At 56.4% G+C, this 18,565-nt stretch overlaps 1 protein-coding gene across 2 annotated transcripts in view; it reads right to left on the reverse strand.

Moving 5' to 3' along the window:
• Positions 1-1,284: 1,284 nt before the first annotated feature.
• The window catches only part of PTK7 (protein tyrosine kinase 7 (inactive)), a 38,187-nt gene continuing 20,906 nt past the window's right edge, over positions 1,285-18,565 (reverse strand). For both annotated transcript variants that reach the window (XM_074578722.1, XM_074578721.1), the window contains exons 2-20: positions 14,782-15,075; positions 14,130-14,232; positions 13,484-13,674; positions 12,637-12,784; positions 11,525-11,655; positions 11,015-11,281; positions 10,654-10,787; positions 10,114-10,249; positions 9,861-9,980; positions 9,540-9,689; positions 9,113-9,263; positions 8,632-8,759; positions 8,130-8,333; positions 3,977-4,132; positions 3,574-3,806; positions 2,903-2,983; positions 2,671-2,822; positions 2,415-2,593; positions 1,285-2,190 (exon numbers count right to left, since the gene is read on the reverse strand). In XM_074578722.1, coding sequence (XP_074434823.1) covers positions 2,030-2,190; positions 2,415-2,593; positions 2,671-2,822; positions 2,903-2,983; positions 3,574-3,806; positions 3,977-4,132; positions 8,130-8,333; positions 8,632-8,759; positions 9,113-9,263; positions 9,540-9,689; positions 9,861-9,980; positions 10,114-10,249; positions 10,654-10,787; positions 11,015-11,281; positions 11,525-11,655; positions 12,637-12,784; positions 13,484-13,674; positions 14,130-14,232; positions 14,782-15,058 — 3,102 coding nt within the window. In that variant the 5' untranslated portion in view covers positions 15,059-15,075 and the 3' untranslated portion in view covers positions 1,285-2,029. The remainder of the gene's footprint in view (positions 2,191-2,414; positions 2,594-2,670; positions 2,823-2,902; positions 2,984-3,573; positions 3,807-3,976; positions 4,133-8,129; positions 8,334-8,631; positions 8,760-9,112; positions 9,264-9,539; positions 9,690-9,860; positions 9,981-10,113; positions 10,250-10,653; positions 10,788-11,014; positions 11,282-11,524; positions 11,656-12,636; positions 12,785-13,483; positions 13,675-14,129; positions 14,233-14,781; positions 15,076-18,565) is intronic.

Genomic DNA, 18,565 nt, shown 5'->3' on the forward strand with positions numbered 1-18,565 from the left:
GAAGGAGCACCAGGTCTCGAGAGGAGAGGGGCTCAACAGCCAGCCACAGCCACATCTTCGCTCGCTCGCCAAGAGGCCTTAGCCTGGGGAGAAGCCACAGCTCCCAGCCGCAAGACACATCACAAGCGCTGGGATAGGGACAAACGCTTTTAATAAGTCTGCTCTGCAGACTTCCTTGCACCTAGACAGGCCCAGCTGACCCCGTTCCCAACCTGTGGAGCAAATCTGAGCTCAGAGCCAGCTAGCGCATTCCAAGAAATGAGTCCTCTTCACCCTCCAGTATCTCAATTGCTTCTCTAGATAGGCGGGAAGGGGATCCTGGACATTTCTGGTCTGTCCCTACTTAAAGCAGAGACAACCAGATTGGGTTGTTCAGGGCTTATCTGGGCTAGGGTTGAGTATCTCTGACAATGGAGATCCCACAGCTTCTCTGGGACTGTCTCAGGTCTTTACTACCCCTGGGGGGAAGCGTTTTTCCTAACATCCAATACGAATTTCCCTCGTGCAGCTTGCACCCGTCGCCTCAAGTACAGCCCCAGCAGGCCTCCTGGAAGAGCTCAGCTCTTTCTTTAGAACCCCTGAACCCAGCGCTGCGCAGCAAGCCAAACTGCTGGTCCCACTCCGGCTCCACGGGAAAAGGCCCACCCCCGTGCTGGCTTGGCTCACGTTTCTGCTGCGGGGACTGGGGATTCTTGTGCATCGTCTGCTCACCCCTCCTGTCCCAGAGGAAGGGACTGCCAGGACCCAGCCGTTGCTCAGGGCCATTGGCACAGGCTGCAGCCCACGTGACAGGAGTCCCCCCACTATCCCCATCCCCGCCTGGCTCCTCAAGTCCTGTAAGAAGGAGCAGCTGAAAACTCCCGTGCAAAAACACAACCCAAAAGCTGCCACCAGGGTGGGCGGACAAACCCAGTTACAAAGGAGAAATGTTGCTATGAAAGCATGGCTACCTGAACTGGGGTGGGGGGGGGGAAGAGCGTGTCAGCATGCCCATAAGTGCCCGCTTGCAACGAGTCTGTGGGGGACATTTTCTCCAGACACGTCCCTCTTGGAGAGCAACCCCTGACTGGCCAGAGAGACGGTAAGCACTGAGGCAAGGTGCTCCCCCCAGGGCATGACAGGCTGGGAACCACATCTCAGATCCAGCTGGGAAGGGGGCAAAATGGGTTAAACACAGAGAGACAGAGGCCTGAGGAACCAGCCCCCAACCCTGCCCAGGAACCATGTGAAGGAAAACAGTCCAACAGCCATCTGACTTACAGCATCTTACAAAGACCAAAAAAAAAACACAAACAAAAAAAAAGCCTTCTTTATTGAGAGCAGCACATAAAAACCCAACAAAACCCAACCCTTCTTGGCTGCGGTACCCTCCGCTCAAGCAAACAAACTAACCCATTCTAGGCTGCATTCCAGTAACAGAAATACTATGGTAGGGAGGAGTCAGCGCTCTGGAAGAGGAAGAGGGGGCGCTGCCCGGAGTTGTTGTACAAAAAAAAAAAAAAAAAAAAAAAAGAAAAAAAAAAAGGCACAGGGTAGTTGGGAAAGGTAGTGAGCTCCTTCATATGCCAGGCACTTTATGTTCCTGCTGGCTGGCCTGTACCCGTGGGGCGCGGGGGGAGGCAGGCATGCCTAGCACAGACGGATGGACGGAGAGAGAGGCCGGGCCAGGCCGGCAGATATGCACGTGGCGAGCGGGGATGGAGAGCCTGGTGCTGGAACCCAGCTCTCGCTGGGCGAGGGGGAGCTGCGCTCTGTCACCGCCAGCAGCCCAAGGGCGCGGGGCTGGGCAGGCGGAGAGCAAGAGGCAGCAAGGGCTGTCTTTGGGGACCCATGGAGGAGAGGAGTTGGGGGGGTGTGGGGGGGGTTACACTGGCTTGTGCTTTGAGTCCAGCAGCTGCTGGTGCCGAGCTGCTCGCTGGCGCATGGAGGTCGGGCTCAGCAAGGGGCCGCAGGAGTGCCAGGGGCTCCCCAGGCACCTACAGACCCCTGTCCACCCCGCCACGTCCTTCCCCAGCAAGGGCCGGGATGCTCAGGCTTTGCTGTCAGCTGGGCTGTCCCCGAGGGCGGTGGCGAGCTCGCTGAAGGAGGGTCGATCCTTAGGGCTGGGGGCCCAGCAGCGCTGCATCAGCTTGGCGAGGCGGGAAGGGCAGCCCTCGGGGTGCGGGAGCTTCGTCTTTCCTGACTGCAGACCTGGCGTGAAAGCAAAGTCCAAAGGGCAGTTGAGAAGAGGTGTGATCCTCTCCATGAGGTGCAAGGAGGGCAGCATCTCTCCATGGGGGCAGGAACAGCCTCCCCAGGCCAAACCAGCACCGTGTCAAAACGGGGGGGACATGACACAACCCAGCTGTCCCCCTCTACCACAAGAAAAGGAAGTAGGCTACAATACCAGGGACGGCACAAGGCACTCCACGTACCTGCTAGGACCTCATCATCTGCCAGTGGGGTGTAGGGCATCTCCCCATGCATGAAGACCTCCCACATGAGCACCCCAAAGGACCACACGTCTGACTTAGTGGAGAACTCATCCTCCAGCACAGCTTCAGGCGGCATCCAGCGCAGCGGGATCCAGGCCTGGCGGAAGTGGTAGTACTCGCTGCAGGCAGGACAGGCAGACAGTGAGACTGGTGCCATCCCACCCCCTCCCATTCCCCTGCCAGGCTCCCAGTTAACCTGTTGTACACGTCCTTGCTGAGGCTCAGGGATGAGACCTTGACCTGCCGCTGGGCACTGACCAGGCAGTTCCTGGCTGCCAAGTCCCGGTGCACGAACCTGCCGTTGGAGAGATGCTCCATGCCCAGGGCCACCTGTGTGCAGAGAGACACCTGACCCCAGAGAGATGTCAGCACTGGCTGTTCTCCTCAGGGTCCCCATCCCCACCGCACTTCCAAAGCTGCGCTATCACCTTATGTTTGGTAGTGAGGGGCTGTGGCTTCAGAGACTCATCTTTGCTTTTGGAGATCCTCAGGAACTGCTTCAGGTCCCCCTGGGAGAAAGAGAGCAACTCAGAGGCAGCACCTCTCCGCGCTGCCAGCCGTATCAGTCCCTGCAGTGCTCGGATGTGGCAGGCCCACTGGGAGCCCCACAGATCCTCACCTCCTGGGCCACAGTCCCCACTGGTCCCTCCGGGTCCCTGCCCTGTAGGGCAAGCCAATTATCTGACTCCTGGGCCTCAATTAGGATTAGGGCAGGGAGGCCTAATGTTTCCAGGAGGTTTTTCATGTTCCATATTGATTTCTCACCCATGAACTCCAGGTTGCCCATAGCAGCCCTTAGCACTGACAGCCGTTCTGCAACACCGAGTCCCTCAGCTTAACTTACTCAGCTGAGTCCTGGACATAAACCAGAAATTGGGAGGATGTGGAAGATGACAAAGTCACCTCCAGGTCTTGCAGGAGACCCCCAGTTCCCCTTGAGACTCCACCACAGGTTGGGAACAGTAGTAAACTCAGCCTGGCCTCCCTATACCTTGCTTGCCCTGTGCCGTCAGCCTGGATAATGTCACACTTGCAGGCCCCCTGCCCATTGTCCACCCCTCCTCCTCCTCACTGCAGGCACTGCTGGCAGGGCCCTTACCAAGTCCACATACTCCAGGACCATGTAGTGCGGCTCTGCCTCGCGGCACAGCCCCAGCAGCCGCACGACATTGGAGTGGTTCAGCTTGCCGAACATCTCTGCCTCTCGTCGGAAGTCCAGCTGCAGCTGCTCATCCCGCGTCTGCAGGCTCTTTACCAGGACCAGGGCTTCACCCTCGCCATCCTCTGCACCTTTTGCTTTGGCCAGGAACACTTCGCCAAATTCCCCCCTGCCTGGAAGTGCAAAGCAGCACACAGGAAGATGGCACACATTAGGACAGCACGTGTATTTGACAGCCCAGCGGCTGCAGGGCCCTCCGTACCCCAGCACATCCAGTTTTCTGGCTAGGACATGCTGGGGTTTCCTGCTGGAGAGGGGCCAGGGCTAGGGTGGCCCAACATACCTAGGGTTGTGATTGTCTGCAGGTTGGAACGTGGAAAGTGCATCTTGTCAGCAGCACTGTGCCGCTTGCTGGCCCCAGAGCTGCTGCCCAGGTTGGTCAAGGCCACCTCTTCCTGGATCTCTGCTGTCATCTGCCCATTCTGCAGCAAAGCACCACCTGCAAGGGAAGTACAAACAGCTTCAGCATCCTGCTGGGCTGTGCGGAGAACGTCATGCTGGGGGTCGGCCCCTTCTGGGGCTGACACTCCAAGCGCACCCACAACTGGCTCCAAGAACCCCAGCTTGATGTCTAGCCCCAGGCAACACAGTGGCCTCTGGACAGTTGTTCCCTCTGGGCTCGTGTCCGGCCCCATCTCTGCCAGCCCTGCGGCCACCCTTGAAATCAGATGCTGAGCAATGGCTTTGGTCCCAGAGCCAACCAGTCCCATCTGGCCTTGTCCATCCCATGTCAATCAGTCATCCCAAAGGGGTGGCTACATCCGAACTACCATTGACAAAACTCTGCAGAGCAGCAGCAGGAGTGTGAGGCAGAGACAGAGCAGAGAGGACCCTGCTTACTAAAACCAGTCTTCTTGATGCCCAAGAGACCCTCAAGTCTATCCGGCATCGGCTGCTGCAGCCTGACCCCCCTGCTCCTGCTCCCTTCCCAGCAAGCCAGCAATGCTCATGCCCTTGGTAATCCTGAACCTGTCAGACCAGATCAGCCTGGAGGTTCCCTTTGCTGCCTGGGTCAAGGCAATGCTAGGAAGCACCGTCCCTGCAATCAACCCCAGCAAGCTTTCTGCTCAGGAACTCCACTAGAAATTTCCCTGGCACAAACAGAAGCCAGTGAACGGGACAGAACGTTATTGCTCTAAGAAAGTAGAAGACCCTGCATTTTACAGGCAGCCTGTAGGGGAAAGGCTGTATAGATAGCTGTATAGATAGCAAACCTTGATTTTGAATACATTTACTGCTTGGATCAGACTCGGCACTGGGAAGCAGTACTTTCCATAAGCTGAAGGCAGGAGTTTGAATGTACAGCGGGGCACAGCACCGAGATAAGGCGGCTGACATATGCGCAGCATCACCTCGCATTACTGTGCGCGCTCCACTTCAGCTAGTCCAGGAGCAAGCATTAAGGAAACACCTGACCATGCCAAAGGATTTAATCATAAAATTAAGGCTTGACCCAACATGAGGTAACTCCAACAGGAATCCCACTGCCCCTGATTTCCATCAAGGGTTGGATTGTACAGCAGCGTGTGTACGTGCATGCTTACAATGCATGTGTACAAGATGCCCGCCAGCACATCCTGAGCAGGTCTGGCCACAGCGACAGGGTCCATGGCTTTGTAACAGGTAGGCTTGGAGCTGTTAATACTGAGATATGTTGACTTAAGAGCCATGGCTACTGACAGCTGTCCTCTCTCACGTGCTGGCGTAACATTTGCAGAAGACCACAGCAAAAAACACACCACCTACCCTACAGATCGAAGCTCAATGCTACTTACGCTCTCCCTGTTTTTACGCTAATTATTAGCAAGACTATTTGACCCTGTGCTGCCTGCACTCATGACTGACAGTTTCTCAAGACTACAAGCTTGAAGCCAAGAGGATAATACAAGACGACCGCTGCAACTGTGCCAAGAAAATACCGAAGGCTGCAGAGTACGCTGCCACTGAGAGACAGCACCAGCAGGCAGCGACGACAGACACTTTTGAGAACAGACATGGCCATGTTTCACAGAGCTTTAACAAGACAGTCAAGAACAAAGACACGGCAAGAATTAAACTTCCTTTTGATTTATGTATCCAGCAGTTCAGAGGGGAATGAAGCGTAGAAAGAGGAGCTGCCTGCTCTGCCCACCTGCCTGCAACATCTGAGCATCTCCTGGAGAAAGGGACATGGCCGTGCTGTTCTGGAGAAATTCGCACATGCCAACACAGAAATCAAATGCTCCCCTCAGTCCCCACAGCCATTAACCTCCCCAAACACTATGTCTGTGTTCACCCAAAAAGAGCAGCAGAGTCAGACAGACAGACACTGAGAGCAAGCACCCTTGTTACAGAGGATGTGGCACACCAAGGACGTGACCTTGGAAGGTGACTGACTTGTTAGGAGTGCATTGATCCATAGGAAATCCATAGGAAGGATCCACTGCAAATCCATAGGAAGGTCAAATCTGTCTGGATCCTGAGGGCACTGGAAAAGTCAGCTGGTGGTCAGCCAGGGAGCACTTGTCATCAGGTAGGTGCTGAGATACTTCAGGTCACCCAGCTAAAGAGGGACGCCATCAAAAAGAGGAAGAGCGCCAAATCTTTAAAGACCATGGTGAAGGGGGTGACTCCACTTGAGCTGACAGCAAACACAAACCACTTCTCCAGAGAGGCTACGGAAGTACCAAAAACGAGTGCAGACATCTGAGCAGCTGGGTCTGCTTGTAGCAGTGAGGATGCATCTCTCTGACAGCTAAACTGGTTCCAAGTGAAGGGAGATAGGAAAAGGCAAACTCTGGCAGAATAAAAAGAAAAATGTAATAAAGATAGGCCAAAATAAAAACCTGCGACCACCTCAAAAAGAACTAAACCAAATCCTTTCCCAGAAGGAGGACGCTGGCCAGAGCCTGCTGGCACAGGGGAGCTGCCTGCAACTTGTCCACAGGAAGAGCTCACAGGGGTGACAGCAGCAGAGCACAAAGCTGCAGAGATGCTCCTGCACCCCTGCTCCCAGGAGGTTCCCCCACAGCCAGACTTCTCTCTGGCTCTGTTCAAAGTACCAATACAATAGGAAAAACAGGAGACAAACCCATTGGTGATGTTTTGCCAGGACCTCACAGCAAATCTGACATCATCAGGACGTGACTGTGTGCTAGAGAACTGGGAGGGAGAAGCACGATGTCTGCACTTACAATGGTGTGGGGGGAGACATAGGGAATTACAAAGGCAGCACACTCAACTGCACCCCATCCCTTACAAGTCCTCACTGGTATCAGTGATGCAAGGACAACCGTGACATCAGGAGAAAGAGCTGAAACAGGTTTCGGAAATGAAAATGATGCCCCGGAGATCTCTTGGGTTCACTGAAGGAGTCACGTTGCTCAGGCAAAATGGGGACCCAGTTTAGCCTATTTGCAGGGATTTTGCAGGCTCTCATGGAAACAGCTGTTAAAAAGCAGCTCAGCTGCCTCAGGGCAGGAGGGAACATCCTCCAATGGACACACAGAAGAACTAGGGTCGTACAACATGCTGCCACTATGGAAGGGGCGCCGCTGGCAGCTGTTTGCCAAAGCCACCAACTTAGCTAGCAGCAAAGGTACAGGCCAGCTGCAGAGTGACGCTAAGCACTGGGAGGTGCAGCCAGCAATATAACATAATGCCTGGGGAAAGCAACCCTGATGTCTGATGCACGCGGGTGGGCTCAGCCATGAGCTGCCTGCCCTCTTCTCCAGAGCAAGCTCTGTGGACAGGGAACTGAAGCCAGTGGCACAGCTGGGAACAGGACACAGCACAGCTGTGTCACTCGGCAAAGCTGGATGCACCGAGTCCTGTCAGAAAGGCAATAGTGCAACCAGAAAAGGCACTTGCAGGAACGATCAGACATACGTAAGAGCTGTGTGTTCCAGTGCAGAGCTGATAGGTGACAAGCTTGAAAAGCAAAGAGAGAGTCTTTAGATAACCTGTTATGCTCCAGAAGTCCTTGTTGGAGGATGCTGTAGATGCTCAAGGGTTATATGGGTTCAGAGATAACAGGGTGAGTTCACAGCAGAGTTCAGGGCTGTTCAGTGAAAAGTCTTCCTTCCACCTGCTGAACTGTGAGTTGAACAAGCCAGCAGAGTACTACTACTTCATTACACCACAATAGGGATACTACCCTCCTCTTGGCAAAGGGTGTATGTGATGCCACGTACACGGCATCCTGCTGGAAAGCCGGAGAGACGCGTAACTCAGCAGAGATGGCCATAACATGGGGCTGGGATGCAGGTTTCACACTAACTTGCCTATTTCTCACCTGGCAGCAGGTCTCTGCCACCACCCACAGCCAAAACCAAAACCAAGAGACTCCAAGGGTAAGGCGTTCCCTGTTCCCTGGGACCTTCCTGCCCCATAGCCCCTCCAGCCCAGGGGTAAGGGGCCAGCAGTGAAGCCCCCACCCCCAGGGGTGCCGGCCTCACCATTCAGACACTCCATTTCAGGCTCCTCGCCCTCTGGGTGCTTCTTCAGCCTCTTGGCTTTTCTCCGCTTCTTACAGTAGAACATCAGCCCCAGCACGATAATAATGTAGGCAACAGCTGCCCCCACCGAAAGCCCGATGGTCTGGATCATCTTGTAGGGTGTGTGGCTGCCAGGTCCTTCATCCTCTTCCACTGCCGGCTTGTCTGTGGGGCAGAGAGCACCAAACCCATGAGGGTGCAGAGGGACTTCACAAATCCTGGTCAGGAACGTGCTCAAGGAATGAGAAAAGCTCCCCCCTCCCCTCCCTCGCTGCTGTGGCCACCTCCTTGTCCAGCTGCAGAACGCTGGGCACAGCATCCCAGTAGGGATGCCGCCATGACTCCCTAGCAGGCATGACCTGACACACAGCACCCACCAATGGGGCCAAAAGCAGCAGAAGGAGGGCCCAGAGCTGCCAGGGATACCAGGAGGCCACGTCCCAACATTGGGCACCTCCCTTACCTACGACATATAGGAAGGCCTCGCGGTGCTTGATGTTGCAGCTGTTGCCGGCGATACAGGTGTATTTTCCAGAGTCCTCGGTGGTGACGTCGTAAATCACCAGGGAGCCATTGGGCATGATCTGAATCCTGCCAACCACACAGAGCCCTTTGCAAGCACCAGAGGGCAGAGGCAGGCTTGGGGCACCTGCAGCCCCACCTCCCCAGGATGCCTCAGCCCCCTGCCCCCAGTGCAATCATCTTGAATCTCAGGCTGGGCAATCCTCAAGAACATTCGGTTGCGGCTCAACCACAGCTTGGCGGGCTGTGGCAGAAAGGGTAACCCTGGGGCCAGGAGAGTCCAGGCCCTGGGACATGGAGACAACTGACTGTGCACCCACCAAACTGGGAACCTGAGACTGCACTATCGGCACCCGCATGCTGGGTAGGCACGGGGAGCACCGTGCTGTGCCACGTTTTAGTTTGGAATGGAGGCTGCGTACCTGGGCAAGAGCTTGCCGGGATCCAAAATCTTGTCCTTCCCTTTCCACTGGATGTGTGGCACGGGGTCCCCCTCTGCCTGGCACTGGAACATGGCTGTGTGCCCCTGGTACACCGTCGTGGGCTCTGGCTCTAGCTTGAAGGTGACGTAAACTGAAGGCAGAGAGGCCAACACAAACATTGTCAGCTCCTGGGAATGGTGCTGAGCTCCCACAAGGGAGGAGGAGCCAGTACTGGCACAGTGGCACGTGCCCTCCCGGGCTGCATGCAAAACACTGACGAACCAGACACCAGTGCCATGGGGCAGAGCTCAGGGTCAGGCCAGACATATCTCTCTCTCCAGGGGCATGCCAGTCAGGTGCCACCCAGGCAAACCCACTGCAAGGCCAGCACAGCAGGACACCCACCTGCCTGCCATAGAGCCCTCACCTGCTACCACAAGCTGCACGGTGGCACGGATCTCGCCCTGCGGGCTGTTGGAGGCGATGCACGTGTAGTTCCCCGAGTCGCTCCTGCTCACCTTGTGGAAGGACAAGATGCCGGCATTGTGGCTGACGTGGGATGGCAGGCTGCTCCCATCTGCAGGGCGCAAGAGGAGGGATGCAGCAGTCACGCACGAAGCGCTTTGCCACATGGCGGCTTCCCGGGCAGCTGCAGCACCGTTGCTTCGCCCACGTTGGAGGTGGGCCAGCGCAAAGTTCCTGGGGCCCCAGCTCAGAAACAGACCTATCGCATCCAAGTCCCCCTCACCTGTTTTAGTCCACTGGATGGTGGGCTTTTCCCGGCCAGTGGCTGAGCAGGACACTGTAACCTCCTTATCAAACTCCATGCACTGCAGCGGCTGGGGCGGGGGGGTGAACTTCAGCTTCTCTGCAAGAGACAGATGTGCTGTTAGGCCCCCCCCCAGCTGCAGGAGACACTAGAGCTGGGGGTATCACGCCTGCACCCTGTCAGGCAAGAGAGGTCCCCACAAGGGGAGGCTGCGGAGTGCTTGTCAGCGTACCCAGCACGTGCACCCGTGCGTATCCCTCGATGCTGCCTGCTGGCGTGCTGCTCACGCACTTGTACATGGTCCCATCATATACCTCCACGTTGTTGATGCGCAGTGTCCCATTCTCAGAGATCTCAAACCGTGAGTCCTGCCCAGAGAAAGGGAGAGAGCAGGGAAGAAATGACACTGTCACCAGCCCTGGGCTCAGACCTTGCTTGTGGCACTCCTGACACTCCACATGCCCACACCACGCCTCAACTAGACACAGCCCTGCTGAGACCCATGTGGAGAGCTGAGACCCGGGTAGAGAACTGAGACAAGCTGCAGTGACATCTCTCTGAGGGACATCTCTCTTGTCACTGCCCCAAAAGCACAGGGCTGGCTGCCAGCCAGGTAGCTAGAAGCAGCTAGTTGTGCACCCATACGCCAGTAGGATGGAGACGGTGCCAGAAACGTGGCCCGAATTGGGGTGACAGGGATGCTAGGCCCAAGAGCAAGGTGAGAAACAGCAGAAGTGCCCATGAGCAGCAGGGGCTTGCCGCGTCGCCTTACCTCAGAGATGGAGACGCCGTTGCGGTACCAGGTGACGGTGGGTTTCAGGGAGGCCTTGCTGAGGCAGTGCAGGTATCCTGGCTTGCTCTCCTCCAGCTGGCTGTCTTTAGGCATCTCCACCCACTTGGGCACCGCTGGGCATGGAGGCAAGGGGTTACAGATGGCCACTCACCAGCCCTCTGGCCAGCACCAGCACAGACCAGCCAGCTAGTGAACAGCCAGCCACAGGGCCCTGCAGCCCAGCCACGAGAGATGTCCTTCTCTGTATCTGTGAAGTGACGTGCCAACCCGCCCCAGCTCACCCCAACCCTCTTATCCAGCCCCTTTGTCTGGTCCCAGCCCTTCTCAAAAAGTTGCCTACTAGCCACAGTGATGCTCAGCTCCTGTTTCTTCTCTCCAGCCTTGTTGGCAGCATGGCACGTGTAGATCCCCGCGTCCGTCTCGGTGATACTGGTGAAAACGAGCTGCTCTGCCTCTTGGTACACCCGGCCAGCAGTGGGGACTCGTTGCTGGTTCCTCTCCCACCAGACTTGGGGTGTGGGTATGCCTCGTGGGGCAGTGCAGGACACGCGGTGCCCCTGGTTCGCTGTCAACACCTTCGGGGAGAAGGGTGCCATTTCTTCGATCTCTGAGGGATGCAATAGAGATCCTGGCTCAAACAGGGAAGGAATGTGTAGCCAACACACCAACATCATCATCCCCATGGGAGGCACCAGCCGAGGGAGAGAGTGCACAGGCTATGTTTGCTCCTCTCATCCGGGCAGCAAGGATGAGCCATTTCTGACCCATCAGTATATTGTCACATAGCTCCAGAGTGACACTGCAACTCTGGAGCCCACTGCTCGCCCCGCCACCAGCCCCAGGACCTCACCTGCTAGCCGTAGAGTCGCCTTCAGCACAAGAGCTTTCCCCCTCTGACCGTGGCCAACACACTTATAGACACCGGTGCTGCGAGCCCTCACTTGGGTGATCAGCAGGGAGCCATTGGCGAACACGGTGGTCCTGGGCATGTGGGGAGAGGTAGGGCTCAGTGACCATCTCTGCAGGACATCAGCCAGAGCCACAGCCCTATGATGTCCTACACGAGCTCATGGAACCAAGAGGGAGACTTTGTGCCAGTCAAAGCTTCCCAGTGCAGGGGGAGCAGCACACGTAAACAAGGAGATGGTGGGACATACGCTTCATGGAGGAAATGAGCTAATAGAAATCTCTTTCTTGGAAAAGAGGTGGATCCCACCAAAAAAGATGCATCACCAAACCGAGCCAGCTCTGAAAGCTGACAGAGTCAGGAGAAATGGTAGGTGGCACAAGGTGGCGCCCCGGAGCTGCCAGGCCACTGGGCATCTGGCACCCAGACAGCACCACTCGCCTTGTGCAATTTGGCATCCTGGGCTCCAAGATCACCATCCGCGGGAGGTGTCCCCAGACCTGGGCATTGCCCCATGCAGAGGCGTCTGGGGCTCAGAAACATTCTTGGCTCTGGGGAACACCATGCACCAGTATCTGGAGGTGCAAGACAGCCACGGGTCCAGTGATCGCTGTGCAGATTGGGGGCTGGAAGGTGTCCCTTAGTCTGGGGATCACCATCTGTGGGCATCTGGTACAGGGACACAGCCCTGACTCTGAGGATCATCCTAAGCGGGTGTCTGGGGACACCATGAAACCGTCACATGCAGACATCTGGGGCTAGGAGACATCCCCAACTCTGGGGATCATCATGCGTGGGCATCTAGGACTGACAGCCCCTCAGACTCATTCGAGGGCAAACTGCTTCCCGAGCCCTGTGCAAATGAAGGCCACGCACAAGTACCAACACCCTGCTAAACCCAAACCAGCCAAGCTGAGAAACCAATCCCAACGGCCAGCCTGATGTTGAATGGCTGCCCTAGGGCACGGCCAGGGTTTGGCCTCTCTCTGTTGCTTCTGGAACATGGTGTCACCTCTCCCCCCCGACCCTGCCCACATCACTGGGGTCCTTATTACTTGGATCTGTTGGTGATGGGGCTGTCTTCAAAGAGCCACTCCTGTGTGGGAGGGGGCACAGCTGCAAACTGGCAGTCAAACATGGCCTCTTCGTTCTTGGTCACGATGAGGTCCTGCGGGACGATCACCGCCTGAGGAAAGCTCTCATCTGCAATGGCAGAGACCACAGGAGGGTAAGAAGAGAAGAGCGGCCTGTGGCGTCCCTTCACCAGTGCTCTGGGGGAAACTCAAGAAGGAGCTCGGTGCACCCTGCGAGCCTAAAGGAGGCAGACATGCCAGCATGGCTGTAGTTACGCAGCCAGAGCCCAGGACTGCACGCGGTAGCCGCTCTGGGGAAAGCCCTTCTGCTTCCAGCAAGTCCCTGAGCACCCTGGGCTCCTAGCAAACAGATCAAACCTGTCACTGGACTGCACATTCCCATGTCCAATTCCAAATACCTCATCTCCTGCCCTCCCCAGGCCTTGCCTCCAAAGGCCAACGGAGCATTCTCACTCACGCAGCGCCGTGGCGGCACTGGTATTAGCAAAACCAGCAGCGCCTACAGCCTCCAGGGTCCAAACTTTGTTGAAGGAGGAAGGACCCTGGTGCTCCCGTACCAGAGACAACAGCTGTCCTGGTTTGAGGTAAACCAGACCTGCTGCAGAGAGATGCAGGGGCAAATAAACACTTGCAGACAGAGGCCAGGCGTGTCAGGCCGGTCTCTGGCCAGAGGTTTTGCACGGAGAAAGTCACACCAGCCTGACCCTTCCCCTGCAGCCCGGCTCCCGCCCTGCGCCAGCGGGGAGGCTGTTAGCAGAGCAGTAAAACAGCCGAGACCGCAGCCCCGAGCAGCCGGGACACGACTCACCAATGATATTCAGCGTGAAGTTGTTCTGGCTGCAGACGAAGCCGACGGCACTGCGGGCACAGCAGTAGTAGAGACCATTGTCGTCAGGGCTGGCGCTCTGCAGGGTCAGCGTTCGCTCCTTGTTACTGACAGAATAGGTGCTGCGGCCGTCAGGGAGGGGGGAACCATCCCGAAACCACTGCCATGTGGGGCTGCAAGACAGGGACGAGAGGGTGACCGGGTGCAGGGCACCGGCAGGGCTCCCCAGAGAGCACGTGTGCAGAGGAGACAGCCCAGAGATGGCCCATTTCCCTGGTTCTCCGTCCCCGCTGCTGGCCCCGACACAGACACGAAGCCATGAGACATGCAGCCAAGTGGACGGGACATGACTGGAAAGCAACGGAGAGTGACCGCAGCACACCAAGCAGCTCAGCGACCGGACTGTGACAGCCCGTCCTTACTGTGCTCCTCGCTATGCGGCTCTGAGGAAGCCGTTTGCCTTCTCCTCCGGTGCTGGGCCACAGGCTCAATCCTGCCTTTCGCCTTCCCTAGACTCTACTGAATCCTCGCAGGAGAGAGGAGAGAGAGAGACAGAGAGGGGAAGAGCACGCAGCGAAGGTGCAGGGGGACCCCTGCCAGGGTCCGCTCCTCGGGAGGCAACCCTTACCGCGGGTGGCCGTCGATGTGACACCGCAGCACCACCGTGGAGGAAGGCTGGATCTCAGCTACGCTGGCCGGCTGCTTCAGCACCACACTGCCTGTCTCAATCCCTGTGGGATCAAAGAATATCAACACAGCTGGCTCTCCAAACCTACAGAGCCCAGGCGGACGCTGACTCAGTAATAACCAGAGCAGGCAGCAAGGGCACCAGCATGCTTAGAGACATACAAGCCCTCAAGCCAGCATGGAGTAAAGGGACAATGACCCTGCAAATGTCCCGCTTTGCCCTGTGTTCTCTGAGGGATAAGAGGGGCTCTGAAAGGATCTGCAGTGCTCAGGACACAGCTGGTGCCGTAACATCCCTGTTTCATACACAGAAACGGGGAAGGTGGCAGGAGAAAGCATCTCTGACAGCCTTGGGGACATCAGAAGATAAAGCGGCCTAACAGGCACGAAGGACGTGGTAGCTGGAAAGGAATCCTACTTGCTGCCCAATCCCTGTCTAACTACCACCCCCACCACCACCCCCCCACAACATTAGCAGCAGCCTGGCAAAGCTGTTTCCAGTCTCAGGCCCTCCCAAGAGGGTGCTTTGCCCTGCCCGGGGTGGGCAGCAGCAGGCTGCGGCGTCTGCCTGCCTGCCCTCACCCCACACTCACACTTGATATTGAAAGACGCATTGGCTGTGCGGGCCTCCTCCCCAGTGAGCAAGTTCCTCGCCACACACTGGAAGTCCCCGGCATCCCGGTGCCGATCGACGGCAGCGAACTGGAGGTTGCTGCCTTCCTTGAAGCGCTGCTCCGCATCCTGGACGGGGAGCCCGTTCTGCAGCCATTCAAACTCCACGTCCGCCGGCTCCTCCACCTCGCAGCGGAGGATGGCGCTGCGGCCGTGCAGGGCGTCCTGGGAGTACGGCTCCTTGGTGAAATGGATCATTGCTCGAGTCCCCACAGCTGCAGACAGAAAAAGGAGGGCACATTTAGAGCGCGGGGATGGGGAGATGGGAACAGGTAAGCACGCGATGTTCTCAAGGGTCTCCAGGCAGCCGAAACCGCTGTGTTAAGAGAGAAATACCCCAAAGCACATCTGCCAAAAAACAATCCCCGATGGGGGAGTTTAGGCAGATCTGGGCTCAGATTCCAGCACAGCTGTTTTAAGGCTGCCTTTCCAGCAATCACTGGGACAGGGCTGCCTGAGCTTGCCACAAGCCAAGGAGAACCCTCTGCTCCCCGGGGCCAGGGCCATTAAGAGGGAACTCCAGTGACCCACTACCAAGTACCGCACTTCCAGCCTGAACAGAGAGGTAGCTTGCAGTGTATGAGGCGGGAAGTCAGTCACCAAAACTCTGGAGAGCAAGCAGCTTCCTGGGCAGTTCAGATGTTTCTTTGGGCTCCTCTTGTGCTGTTTTTCGGGACGCGTCCTAAGTCCCAGCCATGCGTCAAGATTGCCCCAGATCAGAAACAGCCACAGACTCTTTCTAGGCTTTCCTCAAAGCTTCTCTCCTCGGGACCACGTCTCAGTCTCACCTCCACACCCTCAGAAATTACCAGAAAAAAAAACTGGTCTGGAACAAGGATTGCCCATGGGAATAAACACAGCAGCTGCTGGAGCACAGCACCAGAGGACGCAGCAGTGACACCCCAAGCTTGTGCTGGGGGCTCAGCCCACTTGCAAGTAGGAGGGGAAGCGTAAGAAATTGCAATGGTTGACCCCAGGGTCCGACAGTGGCCGTGGGGTGGCTCTGGAGGGCTGGAAGCATCTCTCTGCAGTGGTGGAAAAGCCCAAGAATCCTCCTCCGCACGCTAACCCCCAACCCGAGAGCTCAGGATCCCAGGGACAGAGCAGCCGGCGCTTCCCTAGGCATTGCCTGATGTGGCTGCCGAGGGACCGCGCGAGCATATTCCTAAATCCGGCTGCTGCCTGGCCGCAGCCAGCCATGCAGGCGCTCTGCTCCGGTTACCAGCTGGCCGCAGAAAGGAAAGCAGACAAAGGGCAATTCAGCAACACGCCGATTGCTGTTGGACTCTGTTCCCAGCATCATGCTCTCCAGGGAAAGAGGCCAAGCCAGGCAGATTTCAAGCATCTTAGAAGCAATCTCTCATGAAGGCCAACAAGAAAGTGGTCAAAATGGTGCGTTCCCACCACTACAAGGAAAATGGCTTCAGAAAGGGGTTGCCTGGACGAGTTACATGAACAGCATCCAAGCCCAGCTGAAGGGCAGTTCCTCTTTGAAGGCTCACACGCATCCTCCTGCTTGGTGTTTGTATAAAAGCCTGGTAAAGAGACACAAGTTGATAGGGCACGTCAGTCATCCAGAGCTAAGGGTAAGCGATCCTGTTCTGAAGGGGGCGTCTAGATCACAGCATTCCAGAAAGCCTCAAGAGCTCTTTCCACGCTGGAAAGCCTTTGGAGCCCTCTGTGTAGCAAAGCCTCTCCCGCCTGCAACTGCTCATGGGCACCCCAGCGCCAGCCACACGTTTCCAGCACAGCTAGCCTGAGCTCTCCCGGTCACAGCGACAGCGAGGCGTAGACGCAGACACTCATCCAGCACCACTGCTCCCCAGGATGAAGCTCCAGTCTCCCAGTTCCATGCACATGTCAGCCAGGAGCAGGGGCACCTCGTCCTGTGCCTGCTAACGCCCTTTCCCCACCGTCCAGACAGAGAGAGCAACAAAGTCCTCCCATTGCGAAAACCACAGAAGCCTCTTCCCTCAATGACACTGGAGCAGAGGAGACGGTCGTCCAGAGCCCAGAGGTCTTTCCTGCCTGCAGCCTCTGCGAGATGGAACCGTGGGTTCAATTCTAATTTTCAGTCACCCCAAAGACACCACTGGCAAGGGGGCAGTAAGGAGTCGGGACATCGCAACGACATACCACAGTGCCTAGAACATGGACCTTGTTGCGGTCTGGCTTTCTACCTTCAGCACCCAATTGTGCCACTGACCTGGGTGCGCAAAGAACGTCCCCAGGGCACTGTCCCCAGCCAGGTTAAGCCCCATAGCTCCTGGGCGGACATCACTCATCAACTGCACTCACAGCCTTTAAGGCCACCAGGACTAGCCACAGCCGGACCCCTGTGGCCTGAATAACAGAGCTGCAGATGGTGCCCGAAGTCCTGTCTCCTGGGTCTCGTATTGAGCTAAGCCCCATCAGCATGCTGTCCTCCAAGGGTCAGCATGTCCAGTGAAGTTTCCATCGTCAGCTACCGTGTACCTCCCCGAGAACACCACAAGACGAACACACGCCCCGAGGCAACACAATGGATGGGAACGTGTTCTTACACTGTTTACACGTCTAGTTCCCCGCACATCAGATCTGCCTCACCAAGAGCACTCAGCAGGGTAACAACCATCCAACCCCACACAAAAACAGCTACACGCGCTCAATAGCGCAACAGCTCCAGAGTATCAGGAGCTGAGTTCACGCCAGCTGCTGGGACAGACACACAGGAGCAAAGGGGAACAGGACAGTCAAATCCACTCAGGTTTGAACCTACAGGAGCTGGGTCTGTCCTTTTCCACAGATCTTCAGAGCACCAGGGTCCATCAAACCATACCCGTATGGTACAAAACACATACAAGGCGGCAGTGTGCATTAGGAGAGCTCATTAAGGAGATGAAGCCGTCCTCCTCTTGGGGTCTCGGCATCCCAAAACTTTTCACAGTCTACTAGTCATGGTAGTGATGGAGCTAGTGATGAGGCACCTCTCTCTGAAGGTGTAGGCCATTAGGATGTTAAGACATGACATTTTAAATTCCGTGTGCTTCTAGCATTAATTTGTCAGTATTAGCAGTATAACACTAAAGAGCAGCAAAACGGCTTTTGCCCCATCACTGTCAACACAACTGCGTTTCACTCAGCGCTGGTCAGCTGAGAGCTTCAGCAGCCTCATCACGTGCGTCCTGCTGCCTCAGCATCCCCCACGTCCAGGCAGGAGAACATGGCTCTGTGGACAGGGGATGTGATGAAGGCTTGGCACAAGCTCCGCATGGGTACAAGGTGTCAGAAAACACTGGGATCCAGCTCTCCAGTGAAACAGGAGAAACTATTTATGTCCTTATCTTCCACCCTGGGGAAATGGATGCAACCAGTCCAGCTCAAGCGAGATCCCTGTGATGAATGTGTGTCATGAGCACAAGTGCCAAAGCAAACTGGGATAAATGAGTGTTAAAATGCAATAAGAGCCATAAACTTGTGGTTTGATTTGACAATAGCATCCAAGGTTCATGGATGGGCTGGACTGGCTGCACATGCTGGAAACCATTGTCCCGATCATATATCGGATTTAGGCTGCAAGGAAAGACCGGCAGCAGTTAGATGTGGTCCAGGCATTTTGGGGTGGAAGGCATCAGAAGCCCAGAGCTAGACACAGCTTTCCACAGTACTCTAATTCCAGAGCACCAGGGCCCAGTGTTCGGAGATGGGAAGCGCTGCACTCGCCCA

Source organism: Larus michahellis, chromosome 3, assembly GCF_964199755.1.
Source record: "Larus michahellis chromosome 3, bLarMic1.1, whole genome shotgun sequence".
NCBI classification, from domain to species: Eukaryota; Metazoa; Chordata; class Aves; order Charadriiformes; family Laridae; genus Larus; species Larus michahellis.